Source organism: Crocodylus siamensis, chromosome 2, assembly GCF_052110815.1.
Source record: "Crocodylus siamensis isolate JL-2025a chromosome 2, ASM5211081v1, whole genome shotgun sequence".
Classification (NCBI taxonomy): Eukaryota; Metazoa; Chordata; order Crocodylia; family Crocodylidae; genus Crocodylus; species Crocodylus siamensis.
Window position 1 is genome coordinate 203,347,345 of NC_143396.1, and position 15,745 is coordinate 203,363,089.

Below are 15,745 nucleotides of genomic sequence, written 5' to 3' on the forward strand. Positions count from 1 at the left end.
GGCTCTGAGAGATGTTATATTGTTAAGCATGTATAATAGGGCCCTGCCCTGTTAATAGGGGCTCAGAGGGGTATGAACAACCCCACACTCCAGAAGCATCTCTGCATACCTACTCCGACTAGGGAGAACTCACTGGAGTCTGGGGAACTGGGTCCTGGGACATAGTGAGTCCTGCAGCAAGGGAGCTGACAGGTGTGGGGAGTGAGAGAGGTTTAGCCACATGAGCCCAGAGTGGGAAGGATAAAAGACACTGAAAGCAGTCTCAAGAGGCTGCACCTGGTGAGGGAGAAGGCTGCCTGGAGCTGTCAGGGGTTAAGCAGCTACCAGGAGAGCTTGGAGCAGGGCTCTTCTCTGTTTGTTTGCTTGCTTGCTTGATCATTTGATTTATTACACAAGCCTTCAGGCTCTGCATAGTCTCTGAAAGACAAGAGGCAGCCAGGTGGTGAAGCTGGAAGAACCACTAGAAGATAGTTAAGTGCTAACTTATTTGTTTAACTTCCTTTTGTTTTATTTTGCATTGCTAACAAGCTTGGGGTAGCCTCCGGGTGTTATCCACTAGCCTGGCTGCAGCAGAGGCAAGTGTGTCCTTGGCCAAAGCCTACATCAAAAGTAAAACTGGTCAGCTCAGCTAGCTTGACCAAACATACCCTGTTGTGATCTGCCTAGACTCTGCCCATAACTGCCTACACCATGTTAACCATGTCATAACTTGTAACGTGCCTCAGCTTCAGCCACTTTATGGCATGATAAAATGGCAAACCAGCCACAAAGATGCTCCACATTAAATGAGGGCCTCTCTAAGGTGCCTGTATATATTGTGCCTTAAATTGAATGTGTGGCATATATCCCAGGCCCAGAGCTTCCCTTGAATTGATCCTGAGGCTCACTTGGGCTTCAGAATAGAGTATGGGCAGCACCAGAGCCTGGGACACAGTCTTTCCCTCTCTTGCCTCCTTCCTGGACAATGTCTCAGCCCGAAGGTCAGGAAAGGGATAGTCTTGGATCCCAAACCGGTGGGACCCAGAGCTGTCCTTTGTCCCCACTGTCAGTGAAGCCAATGGAAATGTTCATATTTTCTTTAGTGGGAGTATCACCAGTTAGTAAACCCACATTTTATTTACCAAGGATATTCAAACCTGGTGCAGGTATAAATAAAAGTAATATGACCTTTCATTCAAACCACATCTTGGCAATGGTTTACAAAATCATTTAACTTTTTTTTAATGCTATTCTTGAGTTGACCCCATTATTGTCTTGGAAGCCTAAAAATAAAACAATTAAGCAGAGCAAAAAGGAAAAAAAAGGAAAAGAAGGATGAAAATAGAAATTAATGGGAAATCTTGAAAGACAGCTTCAAAATTGCAGTAATATATCTTGTTAGCTGGTGAACAATTGAAGGCATATCAGTTAGTTATGTTCTGGCTATTAAGATACTGCCATCTATAGGAGATAATTCCTATTTACAACCTAGTACAAAAGCAAAGAAACAAAGAGATTCTAATTTTCTGTGAAATAGTAGTAGTCTAGGCCATTTAGTCTCAACGGGGTAACTGTAACAACCTAAGGTCAAACAAGTTGCCCCACATTAAAAGAGTACTGAATTTAGCCAAAAACTATTACACATTGTAATGATTTACTTCCACACAACTTAATAAATTATCAGACTGCATTCCAATGCCTTTTGAAGTCAATAGTCCATGGATTTTAATGAGATAAAAGTTGGATCCTGATTCTGTTCCTGATGAAACTGTTGTAAATCAGGTATGATTGCAACAAAGTTAATTTAACTTATGTCAGTACGTAAGTATAAAAGGGAGGAAAAGGTCCTTGAATGCCTCTTCTTGGAAGAAAGACTAAGGTCAAAATCTTCGAAGGTAGTTGGGCACCTAAATTCCCTTTGAGAATTTGGGCCTGAGTCCTTTTTTTCTCTACCTAAAAAAAGTATTAATACCTACTCAAATAATAAAAGGATTTTCATTCAAAGTTCTTATTTGCAATAATGAAAAATTCACAAGAGAGGAGGAGAGAAAAGACTGAAGAAGCAAACAAAAATAATGAAGGAAAGACAAAAAAAATCACTCACAGTTGCCTGCTGCTTTTCTGCTTTCTCAGCTGCCTCATTAAGCTGCTTTTGAAAGGCCTCCTGGAGAGATTTCATTTCTTCCCTAGTTTGGTGAAAAGACACAACACAAACTCCATCACTACTATCCATTAGGAAATATTTTTTGTTTACTTAAGTTTCAAAAGGCGGTACATTTAATTATACGGAGTAATAGACAGGTGTGCTGTGTCTATTTTTTGTTAATAAAGACTTAATGACCCGGTGAACTCTAGTGCTAATGCAAGAGGAAAATTATCTCTAATGGAAATTGGCTGCCTTTTGTATCTACTGTTTATCCTGCTGTGTAAAACACCTGCCAATGTAAAATTTCTAGTAAAAAAGAATTGGTATAATAATAGAGAAGAAAGTAAACTGCTAAAGGCACAATTAATTGAAAATAAACTACCGTCATGGAGAGCTAGTCTATATTTTCCTTTAAAAAAATCTCAGCAGATACAACTAACCTAGTAGTTCTCTCTTTTGCTGGAAGCAAAATATACATAACTCTATAAAAGGTCTTGGCATATACTTGTTTCGAAGACACAACAATATAAATAATATTGATTGTGATGGTTTCTTTTTCATATTGTATTATTCATGCTAACAAACTGGACACTAATGCAGACAATTTTCCTGCCAGAGAACTGTCAGATCTAAACAACATGTGGCCATCCCCTCAGCTCCCATCATAGGGCACAGACTAGAGAAACTGTACACAGAACATCTTCAATGGTGACATATTTTGAATAAGCCCAACAGCATTGTCAGGTCTGCCTCTGGTATAAGCCAAACTTCAGGATAATGCTGCTGCAACCAGTCCCCAGAAACCCCTGTTTGCTTTAAGCAGAGCTCAGGTGAAGAAGAGAATTTAGCCTATTGCCTACTTGATTGGTATAGAATGCATCTCGTACAAAAGGCGAGAAGTATATCACTTGCTGGCTCATCTTTTTATCTGCATCACTGTTCACCGGAAGTCCTGGTATACTGAAGATTTAATTGAAACAGTGCTGGAAGCAGCTGGCAAAGGCAGAGGGCCATCAGCACTAGGAGTCCCAATGTTGTTACAGCTTAAATCAAAGTCACTTTAGAGTGTTGACAGTTCCTTGAAATAATAGAACTTAAACAGTCACAGAAGCCTCCAAGATCTAGCACAGCATAAAAATGTAACTGAACAGAAGGTAAGAGATTCCAGTTATATTTCTAATCATTAAACAGTAGATTCATATCCTTAACTGATGTAAATCAGCAGTTTCACTGAGGCCCATGGAGCTATAGTAATTTACACCACCTGGCATTCTTCATTTTACTGCTTCATGCATCACAGCATGGGCAGACAAAGTGCAGCCCATCAGCCAAATGTAGTTCACATTACTAGAGAGCAAACAGTTTGTGGGTTTAATAAAGGGATCCAGTCCAGAAGGTCTTAACATGTTCATCCAAATGGTTTATATTAAACATGAGGACAATTGCTCTTTAGGTACAGGCTTAGGCTCTTAGTACATAAATCATATGGCCCTCCACTGAGTGAGCTGAGAAAAGGATAAAAGTATGATCTAAAAGTATGAGGTTAAGACAGGTTTCTATTCTGATATATTGCTTATCTACTAGGAAGTATTTCCTTTCAGTCTTCGATCTATAATTACTGGGAAAGATGCATAAAAGTGCAGGTACGCAACGCTCATTTAATTAATTATATGATTATTTCCTTCGTTACTATGTTATAAATATGGACTTCAAAAATGGTCTTCCATAACTGTTGTAGAACCAAAGTCCATCATGTAGTAGGAAAAAATAACAAATGTAGGGCTGGAAGGGACTTTAGGAGGTAATTTAGTCCAGTCCCCAGTGTGTAATTAGCAATCATTTGAGTACTCACAAGCACTGTTTCTATGGCTTTTTTTGAAAGTGTGTTATAAAAGACTGAAATTGGAGAGGGAGAGAGAGATGAATAAAAAAAATGAAGCTATTCAGTAGTTCACTGTAGACATCAAACTGTGCAACTCTGTTGCAGCAGTACATTCCTATATAAAAAATACTCGGTTTCATGGAAAACATAAGCATCATTCAGTTTAGATGTACTGTGATGCATTCTAGGGGTGTCTTATACAAGAGAATGTAAAGAATAAATGCTAAGCTCCCATCAGTGATGTGTTTTCCCTATCTCCTCCCAAGTTGTCTGGAAAAAATTTCCATAATTAACTTCTCAACTTCTAGCTGAATGCAAGACATGTCTGAAGGCCAAATTTTCCAAAGTGCCTACTTATTTTTGAGGCTTAATTTTTTTGGATGTTTAAAGACCCTGATTTCTCAAAACACTGATTTTGTCCATTCTTTGAAAATCAGGATCTTTGGGTGAACTTCAGGTTGGATATAAAAAACAAACAAACTGATGTACATTATTCACACAAATCACTTTTGAAGATGTAGATCCAAAGTTTTGTTGACTTAAGCAAAAATGATTCCAGGTCTGAACTATACTTAGAAACCTACACCTATCCTATGTGGTGTACATGTAATTTAAACATTGCCTCTTGTTAAAATGAGCAATGGATAACTAAGAAGTGAAGTGCATTCAGTGGCAACCACAATTTCATATGTGGCAGATGATGGCTAGAAAATGGTATTCAGTGGTTTTATTTTGGGAATTGTTTTGTAGGTAAAGTAGATCCAGGACAATGGCAAGGGTTCATTGATTTCTAAAAGCCTGTTTGTGACAAGGTTTCATCAAGGCCCACTGTGTCTGACACAGGCGAGCAGCAAGCAGACACATAGGCTGGGAAACTGAAGACATGTACCTTGCTGTTCCCTAACATGAACAATGTATCCAAACAGAGATAAGGGACTCTGCCATGTTGGCGAGGTCACAGTGCCCAACTGCAGGGCCCTTGAGATTTCTGGCTTTTGGTAACAAGACCAAATTAGGAAAAGATTGGTAAAAGTCCAAACTGGGATGCGTGCATGTGATGGTTTTGTGAAACAAAGGAATATGCTGACAGGACAGAACATGGACAGTGTGACAACCACGGGGAGAACAATCAATGATGCCCAGGGATGAAGAGTCATCAAAGTGGGGAAAAGAATACAAAAAGAGGGATTTCAGAGCAGAAAAGAGCCCCTGAGAGGATAACCTGAGGCCATTATAGTATACCACCAGCCCATCTCACCCGCTCCACTGTGGGTGGGGGATGGGGCTCAGCCTTCAACTTCCAGGCTGCTGATATCTGACGTTCAAGAGAGAACCTCAGAGTGAAGCTTGCATACGGGTCAGATAAACCTCATCTCTGTGAACCCTGGGCCTGGTAGATATAGAATTGTTTGCATTATTCTTATCTGCTATCACTGTGTATCAATAAAATTTGCCTATTATCATATGGAGAGGTTGTGGTCAGTATGAGGGTTTGGGTCCTCCTGGAATAACATATCTAGTCATAAATCCAGTGCCAAGACCTGAAACTATCTTGCAATGGCATTCCCCCTTGCTTTTTTATTTACCACAGTTGAGAGTGACTGGAAATAACTTCTCTGAGGTGCTTACAAGTTTGAATAAAGGAAAGATTAAATGTTATGGTCTCATAGTTTTCAGTTTATAAACTTAAAGAAGGGAGAAGGTAGAGTCTTACCTTTGTTTTTGGCCCAGTTCCAGAAGTTTCTGCACATCACTTTTGGCAGATGCCTCATCATTTTTCAAAGACTGACAACAAAGGGGAGAAAGTATTACCAAAGATCGTTAATGCTACTCAACTGTGAAATGATTAACGGTGACCTCGTCTATAAACAGCTCCCATTGAATAAACACATTTTACCATGTTTGAAGGAAAAGTATTGCTATAACTCAGCATTAACCACATACACCTGTTCCAAAGGCACATGTGGAGATTGAAGAATGTCCTAATAATATTGGCCATTGGCTCTGTATGTCCCATAAAAGTGGTACATTTCTTTGCATAGTTCCTGCTCTCTGCTAAAGCAAATTAAAACATATAAAAAAATAATTTTTTGAGTATTGCTTTTGATATCTTTTGATTTTGATATAGACAATTTTAAATGAAGCTTATTAAGAAAGAGGGTAAGCATATTCCCTGTGTAAACTGGGAAGAAAAAAAAAGTAAGGGTAAAATTGAGATAATTCAGATTGGTTATCAGCTGAATTTTTCACAGTCATACTTTTTTTTAATAGTTTCTAGGGTCGGAAGGGACCTGAGCAGATCATTGAGTCCAGCCCCCTGCCATGCCAGGAAAGAGTACTGGGGTCAAACGACCCCAGCAAGGTGTACATCTAGCCTCCTCTTAAAGACCCCAAGGGTAGGAGCCAGCACCACTTCTCTTGGAAGTTGGTTCCAGATCCTAGCCACCCTGACCGTGAAGTAGCGCCTCCTGATATCTAACCTAAACCTACCCCCTGCCAGCTTGTGACCATTATTCCTGGTCACTCCTGGTGGTGCTTGGGGAAACAGGGCCTTCCCCAGCGCCTGCTGGTCCCCCCTGACTAGTTTGTAACAGGCCACTAGATCCTCCCTCAGCCTTCTCTTGTGGAGGCTGAACAGGTTCAGGTCCCAGAGCCTCTCCTCATAGGGCCTGCCCTGCTGCTCTCCGATCATGCGAGGGCCCTGCTCTGGACCCTCTCCATGTTGTCCACATCCCTCTTGAAGTGTGGTACCCAGAACTGGACGCAGTACTCCAGCTGCTGCCTGACCAGTGCTGCATAGAGGGGGAGTATCACCTCTTTGGACCTGCTCGAGATGCATCTGTGGATGCATGACAAGGTAAGGTTGGCCTTCTTAACTGCCTCTCCACACTGCCGGCCCATGTTCATCTTGGCATCAATGATGACTCCAAGATCCTTTTCTGCCTCTGTACTGATGAGAAGGGAGTTCCTCAGCCTGTAGGTATGGTGCTGGTTCCTCCTCCCCAGGTGCATCACCTTGTACTTGTCAGTGTTGAAACCCATCCTGTTCTCATCTGCCCACCCCTGTAACCTATCTAGGTCCAATTGTAGCCTATTACTCCCTTCTAGCATGTCCACATCCCCCACATCTTAGCAAATTTGAACAGGGTGCTTTTAACCACCTCGTTCAAGTCACTGATGAAGATGTTGAACAGTGCGGGCCCGAGGACCGAGCCCTGCTGAACCCCACTGCCCACATCCCTCCAGGTCGAAAATGACCCATCCACCACCACTCTCTGGGTGCAGCCCTCCAGCCAGTTGGCAACCCAATTGACTGTGTGGATGTCGACACCACAGTCCCCCAGTTTCTTAATGAGAACGGGGTGAGAGACAGTGTCGAAGGCCTTCCAAAAGTCCAGGAAGACTATGTCCACTGCTACCCCTGCATCTAAGGATTTGGTGATCTGGTCATAGAAGGCCACCAGGTTGGTCTGACAGGACCTGCTGCTAATGAACCTGTGTTGGTTGCCTCTAAGCATAATCTCCCCTGCTGGCCCCTTGTGGATATGCGCCAGAATAATTTTCTCAAAATTGCTTTATGAACCCTGTTTTCATGAGGCCAGAACTGTTGCTCCCTTTTGGTAACAGGTGACAGCAGTTGTATATAAATCTGGGGCAAGACTGTAAATCCTTTTTCCATACTGAGCAGTTGTCCTTATGGCAGAGTTAACTCAAGTATTGTCCCTAAGTTAAGTTCTTTCCACTCACAAAAACCTTTCCTTCAAGTGTTGTCATGTTTTTAGCTTACTTGACTAGCTAAAAGTTAAAGCTGAATAATGTAACAAGTCTTAAAACAATTATTCTGTCCATTTAAACAAATGACTTTGCAGTAATGTAGTATGTCCACTCTAGCTTACTCAACCTCAGAGAGATTAACTTGAGAGTAGATAATGTAAGTTGTTTCTGCAGTGAAGACACAATTTGTGAACATGGTCACAACTACATCACTGAGTAACAATTTGCCTATGTGAATAAAAGGGTATTCTAGAAAGTCAATTAATTATTTTCCTCTCTCCTACCCCAGTATGTTTTTCTCCTTAATGATTTCTCCATAACCTCGTCAGATTACAAGTGTGTGATACAGAAGTAAACAGACATATTGTGAATTCATATGGTTAATACTTTACTTATCTGTAATGCTACCCATATTTTTCTAAAATTATATAATATTTTAAATCTGTACAAGCATCAAAAAACAAAGAGCAAGGGTCAGTAGTTACCAATTATTCATATGTCACAAGTAAGATAAATATTCTAATTCCAGTGAAATCAAGTGAGTAATACTATGTAATGGAGACAAGAATGTAAATCTAACCTGGAGATTTACTTTAATTCCCTCAAGTTCTTTTGATGTCTTTGACAGTTGACGGAGGATGTTGCTTCTTTCCTTAAAAACTTCTTTCAGCTGTCTTTCCAGTTCTTCGTAGCCCTGTCTAACACAGAAAGTACAGGAATGAGGTACTTTGAAAAGGCATTTGGTATCAGAAACATAATTCATACAATTTCAGTCAGTTAGAAGCAGGATCCATTTCCACATCACAAAAAGAGATTTTGTTTTATTTTGGGTTCCCTCATCCTCTCCTCCTTTCTATGTAATCATTCTTAGCAAATGTCTTCCATTTTCCATATCAGGAACTGATATGTTTTATAACAAATTGTAAAATGCTATATCTGTGTGTACAAATCTTCAGATCATAGCACCGCCAGGAACCAATTGATGGCTTCATTGTGGAACAAAAGATGTTGTATCTTACACAAGCTGCAGGTTGTTACAATATCCTTCTCCTTGCTTGTGTGAACCATTGACCTATGCAGCATATGAGGTTTTGCATGACAGTGTGGTTTGCAGAAAAGGTGGTTCAAACTTACTTGAATTTTCAATTTCACCCCTTTTGTATCATATAAAGATGGAATTTTTTTCTGTCAGAGCAGAGGGGAATATTACAAAAATGTGGCCCAAAGGGCCCAAAGGGACCGTTTGTGAATTCATTCACAAATAATTTTAGCTGGAAAAAAGGCAGCACATATTTTGAAACGGTATTGAAATCTACCCAAATGTAAACAAATATTATCTTCAGCTTACTTTACCAACATTTTACGGATGTGGTTCTAGAAACAGTCTAAAAATATCAGATCTGCCATCTTTTTAACAAGGATCATAATTTCTGTAATTATCTCTACCAACTGTGAAAAAAACCCTGAAGTTTTATTCTGTAATATAACAACTTGTTTCCTGTAAATACACATAGGTCACCTCTGTCCTACTGGTGACAAAATCTACTTTTCATACAAATGCCTCTGACTTGAACTTTCAAGCAGGTTTGTGGCAATAGTACCTTTGTCTTCCATTTCCATGTATAAGATCAATAGCAAATGGCATTTCAGGAATCCTCAAAGGAGGAATAAAACTCCACTAATATTTCTGGATCTAGAGCAAGGAAAAACCAAAATCTCAATATGGGCAGAATAGAAGAAACATTTTTTAAAAATACTGCAAAAAGGGTATAAAAAGGGATAAAAGTGGAGTCAATCCATATGGAGTATAAACTGCTCTCTTTTTTCTCTGGAAAAAAAAAAGCAAAGGCTGCTTTTGCTTCCAACTTTGTCCCTAATATTAGACCTGTCTGCTTTACACAAACCTTGAAAATAAGAATAACCATCCATACTGTCTTATGTGTTTAATATGGAACAGATCCAGCTCAGGAGTTACCGAGCGCATGTAACTTCCCTTTGTGTGCTCAGATACCGCAATGGCAGGCATCACTAGAAAACTGTAGCAGAGAGACAGCTTAAATTCCTTGAGAGCTGCTACTATTTGTGCGATGGCCTATATGAAATTAGTTTGTCATCTCAGGTCAGTTGGTATACAGCGCAAAAATCAACACCAAGGACACTAGTTGACAGTCTCATTTGATAGGTCAAGGAATGAATGTCTATGGAGACTAAGCTATTCTTCTCAGTACAAATGGTGATTCCTTGTCAGGTAAGAATCGAGGTGCATTAGTTGGAGGCCATTGTATAAACTGTCATGACAACTGTCCTGCTTGTTTTTAATCTGAGGTTAAAACTGGGTCTTCAGTTAGAAGGCTGCCAATCCAGCACCTTTTGCAAGGACGCAATTCACTTGAAATAGTATTTAAACAATCAGAAAAGCCTTATTGAAATAAAAAGGATGGTGCTTAAAGTCATCCTTACAGCAATGGGATTGCCTGAAAGTGTGGCAGAGAGAGGGGGAAAGACAGAGAGGGACTGAGTGTGGGAGAACATCCATTTATATGCCAGATGGTATCAGTGACAGCAAGTGAGAGAGTGGGAGGTTAAGAATAGGCTGTAAAGACATTGTTAGGAAAATGTATCTTTACTGCATCTGCTCTGGTGTCTGGGAGAGGAAAATGCCCTCTGGAACAGCAAACCCATCAGTAGGATACGAGTGACAGAAACAAAACGAACAAAAATTTTACGTATAGTGTACAGGCAGCACTTTAAGTAAACATTAACCTTGAAGTAAACTTCCCCTAGCTGATATACCCAATGGTATACCATCAGGTCAGAACAGGTCCATTGTAGCTAATCTTTACAAAGAGCTGAGGATGTGTACACACTAAGTCACAGACAGACTTCAAAGCTGAGACGATAACTACAGAGTGGAGGGGACCTGAGAAATTCCTTCAATCTATAACAAAATGATAGGGAAATCTTGAGAGGCTAAGGACAATGTACAGAATACAGAAATAAAATGCAACTGAAATAAACTAACTATTGAGACATAACTGGATTTTCTGGGGAGGGGAGAGAAAGGGATGGGAAAACCAAGGTTGCTTAGTTTTTTGGAATTTTTTTACTATTTGTTTAAAAAAAAACCTGACTGCCTGAAACATTGAATTCTGAATGAAAACCAGAAGAAGCAAATAAAAAAAATTAATAAATGACATTTTTAAAATAGTGAATAGGAAATGCTGCTCTAGTGCCTCAGATTCGTGGTTTGGATGTGTCATCATTACATGGGTGCTTCTACCTCCGTGGTCCCTTCTTTCCATTCTGAGTGAAGACCCCAAGCCTGTCCTTGCTCGTCTGGGCAGTGGAATTTCATAAGTCTTTCACTCTTAGATAGGGACCTGCTACAACACCCCGATTCTCCCACTTCCTTGTAACTACATGTCTGACCAAACCCATCCATTACCTCTCTTGGGGTCCCTGTGACTAATTATATGATGATAAAAAGACCTCATAAAACAAGTATGCTTATTTTAAAAAGGAAACATATTACGGACACTTGTTAGAAAACAAAAAGCTAGCCCACGAGTGTATTTGGGCTCTTTTATTTGGTGCATCACTACAAGCTAAGGCAGATCAGCTTCCCTCTGGAGTTGCAGGAAAAGAAAAGAGCCAACCTACTTTCCTTTAGAAATTGTTTTGAGACCCAGAAAGCATCAGAGCCCAGCTCGGAAGGCTTCTTCTTGTTATTCAACCTGCTTTCCAGCTCAGGAGGCTTCTTATTCTTATTCAGACCAGTTTCCCCATTTGCAAATCCAGGCCATCTAAGAACAGGCTTCTCTTGCAGGGCAGATCCAGAGCAAAATACAGTGGCATGTCTGCACCCTGCTTTCAGATTAGACTGTGCCACCGGAGCCTCTGGGACTTATTAAAAATCCCCAAAGCAGGTGAGAATCGGCCCTCCCTTCCCCTCAGAGCTCGGAGACATGTCCCTTCTCCCTGTCTCTCCACCCCTGTTCCTTGCCTGGCCTTGCTGCTTTTCTCACTCTCCCAGGGGAGGGGGAAACTTCAGGGCTGCTCCTGCCCATTCCAGGTGGGCTGACTGGCACCTAGGTTTGGATGCTTCCCCTGGCACACCAGGGGAAGGAGGGGAGGGAAAAGGACATGTTTAAGCTCTGAGGGGAAAGTAAAGGAATTCTTACCTGGGTTTTGGTCTTTAAAAAAAGTCCCCATAGGCTTCCAGGGCACAGACTGCCTGCACTGGTTTGGGGGCAGAGAGGAGGCTGGGAAGAGGTGCAGCCATCACTGCAGTATGGGGTAGTGCATCCACGCCCCCTTTGCCAAACCCTGGATCTGTGCTGGCTGCACTATGAACAACATACACCCCAGGTATCACTCACATTCATCACAGTTGGGCCTATGCTTCTAGTCTTCTCTAAGGAGAAAGGTTCTGCAGCTGACATATATATCCTATTTCATATAGGGTCTAGGGGTGCCAACTCTGCTTGAATCTGTTCCAGTCATGGATTACAGTGTGTAGACTTTATATCAGAAAGGCAAGTGCATATTACTAATACATTTTTAAAACTCACTGGACTCCTGTATAAATTGGATTCAACGTTTAATATTTATTTTAATGAACACCCGATCATTTATCCCCCAGGTGACTCTCAGCAATCTCCTGGAGATCTATTATCTAATTCTTAGAGACTCCTGGGCAATACTGGAGGGTTGGCAACCCTAATAGGGTCTATACTCAGAAAGAGGCAAGACTGGGAGAGTTTAGCCAAGGAGCTTAGTTAGGCCACTGAGGAGAATGGGGACATAATATACTTAAACTACAATGTCTATGGGGTGCCTTAGCACCAATTCTGGCTAGATTTTTTTCAGTGTAAGTTCTGTTTCTTGCCAAAGGAAAAATGGCACATTTTCAAACCAGTCTAGTACAAATGTTATTTTCTATGAATAGGTTTTAACTCTCAGATAAAAACCCGTCTTTAAAGTCAATATTACAAACTTTAGCAAGATACTTTATTCCTTTGTAGTTTTGATCTAATTTGAGTTTCCTTGGAAGCTGTGGGTGAAACTTGTTTAATTTAAATTACTTCTGGTTTCAGGTTGACAGAGGGAGCTTCGATATGAACCATCCACAGGGTTAAAAAAAAATTTAGATCAAGTGAGCACGCTGTGCAAGACACTCTGTCTATAAAGAGGTGGGAAGACAGAGGTCAGACACAAGCCTTATTCACACAAATAATCCTGTTATCTTTACCAGGATAAAACATGTTGGCAAATGCCGATCACAAATACAGGCCAGTGTCAAGACACATCGTAGGTTTAAACCACAATATTCACACTCAAATGTTTTAAATTCCCAGTTCACCAATGGTCAAATCTGGGAATCTGTTTCAGATTTTTCCTGAAATTACTTCAGGAAATATTCTGGGTAGTAATTTACTTGCTGAATACTAGTGTTCAAAGGTAAATGCAAAAAAAGTCAATTTCCCTGCATTTACATTCTATGGAAAAAAACTTTCTCCTTTAAGTGGCTATCACAATTGCATGCAATTTTTAACAAGGTGTGCAACGCTATTAAATAGCTGGGTGACCTAGGAACATTGTGTATAACCAATCTGACCAGCTTCAAAGGATGCAGCCTACTATAATTTGTGGAGCAGCAGTCAGCAGCAAATTTCCTTCTACTTACAGCCTCTGGTTAGTTTAATCAGGGAGACTATTGCTTTCATTCCTTTTTAAGCATCAGAAACAACATATCAGACTTGATAGTATCTCCTGGCACCCAAAGTCATGACCCGATTTACAGTGAAAAAAATACACAAAAGACAAACTGCACCAGGTAATCCCCTGTCTTAAACAATCACTGTAAAGTAGCCTATGAAATTTCTCATACAATTTTGTTCAATGTTTAGTTAATGACCATCTGTACTAGGTAGCAAATTACATTATTTCCACAATAGTAAATTCACTGTGTTCTGATATTCACCCATATAAATGAATCAGGATCTCTAACTAAAACTATTCTTGCTCATTTGTTTCCCTCTTCCAGTATATCAAAAAAACGCTCCACAGTAAAAATCAATTTCTGCCAGGAAAGAACCTGCCAAGCAGAGTCACAGAATGAACTGAGTCCTGCTTCTCATGGGAAAAGGACACGTAGCTTTCCAGTGCTGATTGGCAGGGGTGGCTGACTACGTAGTGTATGTAGGACTCTGATGGAATATATTTTTGTTTGTTAGAATGAATATTGACAGACAGGAGGTGTGGGGGCAGGGGAAAGAGAAGGAGATATATTGTTTGAAAAACCTGGGATTAAGGAGAAAAATGTAACAATAATTCCTGAGATATTTGTTAAGATTCTGAAAATTAAGGCCAAAAATATGTCCACGCAGGTGCAGTGCAAAGGAAAAGAAAACTGAGCTCAAAAGGGGAGAACTACTGTTATTCTGGTGCTCCTACAATTAACACATTCATGGTTTTTCTACAATGAACATACTCATGGCTTTCTGCCTTTTAAGAGTGCAAACGAGTACAAAAAATATTGCACCAGTAAGATAGCATTTGTAGTGTGTTGCTACAAATCACCAAAGAGTGGAGCAGGATTGAAGCTGATAGGTCCCTAGCTAGGACTGTGATTTCTAGTCACATGAAAAGAGAGTAGAGTGTTGTGTCTTATTAAACAAAAAAATGTATAATTTCTAGGCTTTATAATTATGAAGAAAAGATTGGAAATGTGATTCCAGTGTAATAGTTGCAGCAAGTCTGAAGACAACCTGAAACAACCATCTTTCTCGTAAAAACTCTCCTGTACATCTAAAAAAAAGTGGCAGCATTTCCTTATCAGAAGACTCCGACCAGCACTATACCAATGGGTGCCTTAATGCAGCAGGAAAAGACTTGTGTAGACATTACCTATCCATCCTAGAAGATGTATTCCAGATACAGGGGCACCTCCCTTCCTACCTAAGAGGGAGGAAAAGCCTTGTCATCACCATTATTGTTTCCAAGGTGAAAAAACACCCTCTCCCCTACCCTCTGCCAACATCACACTTACACTCCAGGTGCTAAGCTATAGGTGGTGTTACTATTGGGAACTCTGCAGGGTGAAGTGCCTAAAACTATTGGTTACCTTCTATGGGAGAACATTACTTCCAGTGTACCCAAATGCTTACTCCTGGCTAATCAAACAAAGTTAGTTTCCAAGTATTCCAGTTGAAATGATACATCTAGCCATCCACACATATCTGGATGGCCAGCACAGTACAGTGCAGAAACACAGTCTAGTTTATTCTGAGCTGGTTTTAATTAGAGGTACTGAAAGCAATATACGTTAATACAGTGGTCTCCCCAGACTAGCAAATCTTGCTGCTGTGAACAAGCTGAGTTGTCCAATGCTAATATTGAGCCTTAAAAATGCATCCTTCCTTCTAAAATGTTTCTCTCCCCTCTATGAGAGGAAGACCACTGACTTCATACCCCCATTTATAAAGTATAAAGAAAAGTCCTAATTTATCATATACAGTTCTCCCATTCAGCAATTAAGAACAGATCATGGTTTCTACAAATGTACTAGTTTTCAGAATTATTCCACAACATTTTCATAAAAGCTGCTCTCTTAAAGGACCATAATTAGGAATTTTAGCTATGTTACTACTTTGAAACTTGTCTCACAAATAATTTTGTATCATTTTTGTTCCTTGATTAAGTGAAACTCTTAGAATTCTTGGTTAGATAAAGCATGTCTGCTTTTGCTTAAATTGGAAGAGAAGCAAAGCCATAAGCTCTTGCTTTAACACACTTTCCTGAGGTATTTAAAGGGAGGGGGTGCAAAATTACTGGATGAGAGTAACTGCAGAAAGTGAATATAAAATATATCTCCTGGAAGGAATGAACAGAATAAGATTAAAATTCATTTTCAAGCACAGGTTTATGCTACTAAAAGTCAATTGCTTGATTCTTTTCAAAAA

General features: G+C 40.1%; 1 protein-coding gene across 4 annotated transcripts in view; it reads right to left on the minus strand.

Annotated features, from left to right (window-relative positions):
• The window catches only part of LUZP2 (leucine zipper protein 2), a 420,158-nt gene that overhangs the window by 220,822 nt on the left and 183,591 nt on the right, over window positions 1-15,745 (minus strand). For all 4 annotated transcript variants that reach the window (XM_090032838.1, XM_090032836.1, XM_090032837.1 and 1 more), the window contains exons 2-4: window positions 8,362-8,479; window positions 5,722-5,792; window positions 2,084-2,165 (exon numbers count right to left, since the gene is read on the minus strand). In XM_090032838.1, coding sequence (XP_089888964.1) covers window positions 2,084-2,165; window positions 5,722-5,792; window positions 8,362-8,479 — 271 coding nt within the window. The remainder of the gene's footprint in view (window positions 1-2,083; window positions 2,166-5,721; window positions 5,793-8,361; window positions 8,480-15,745) is intronic.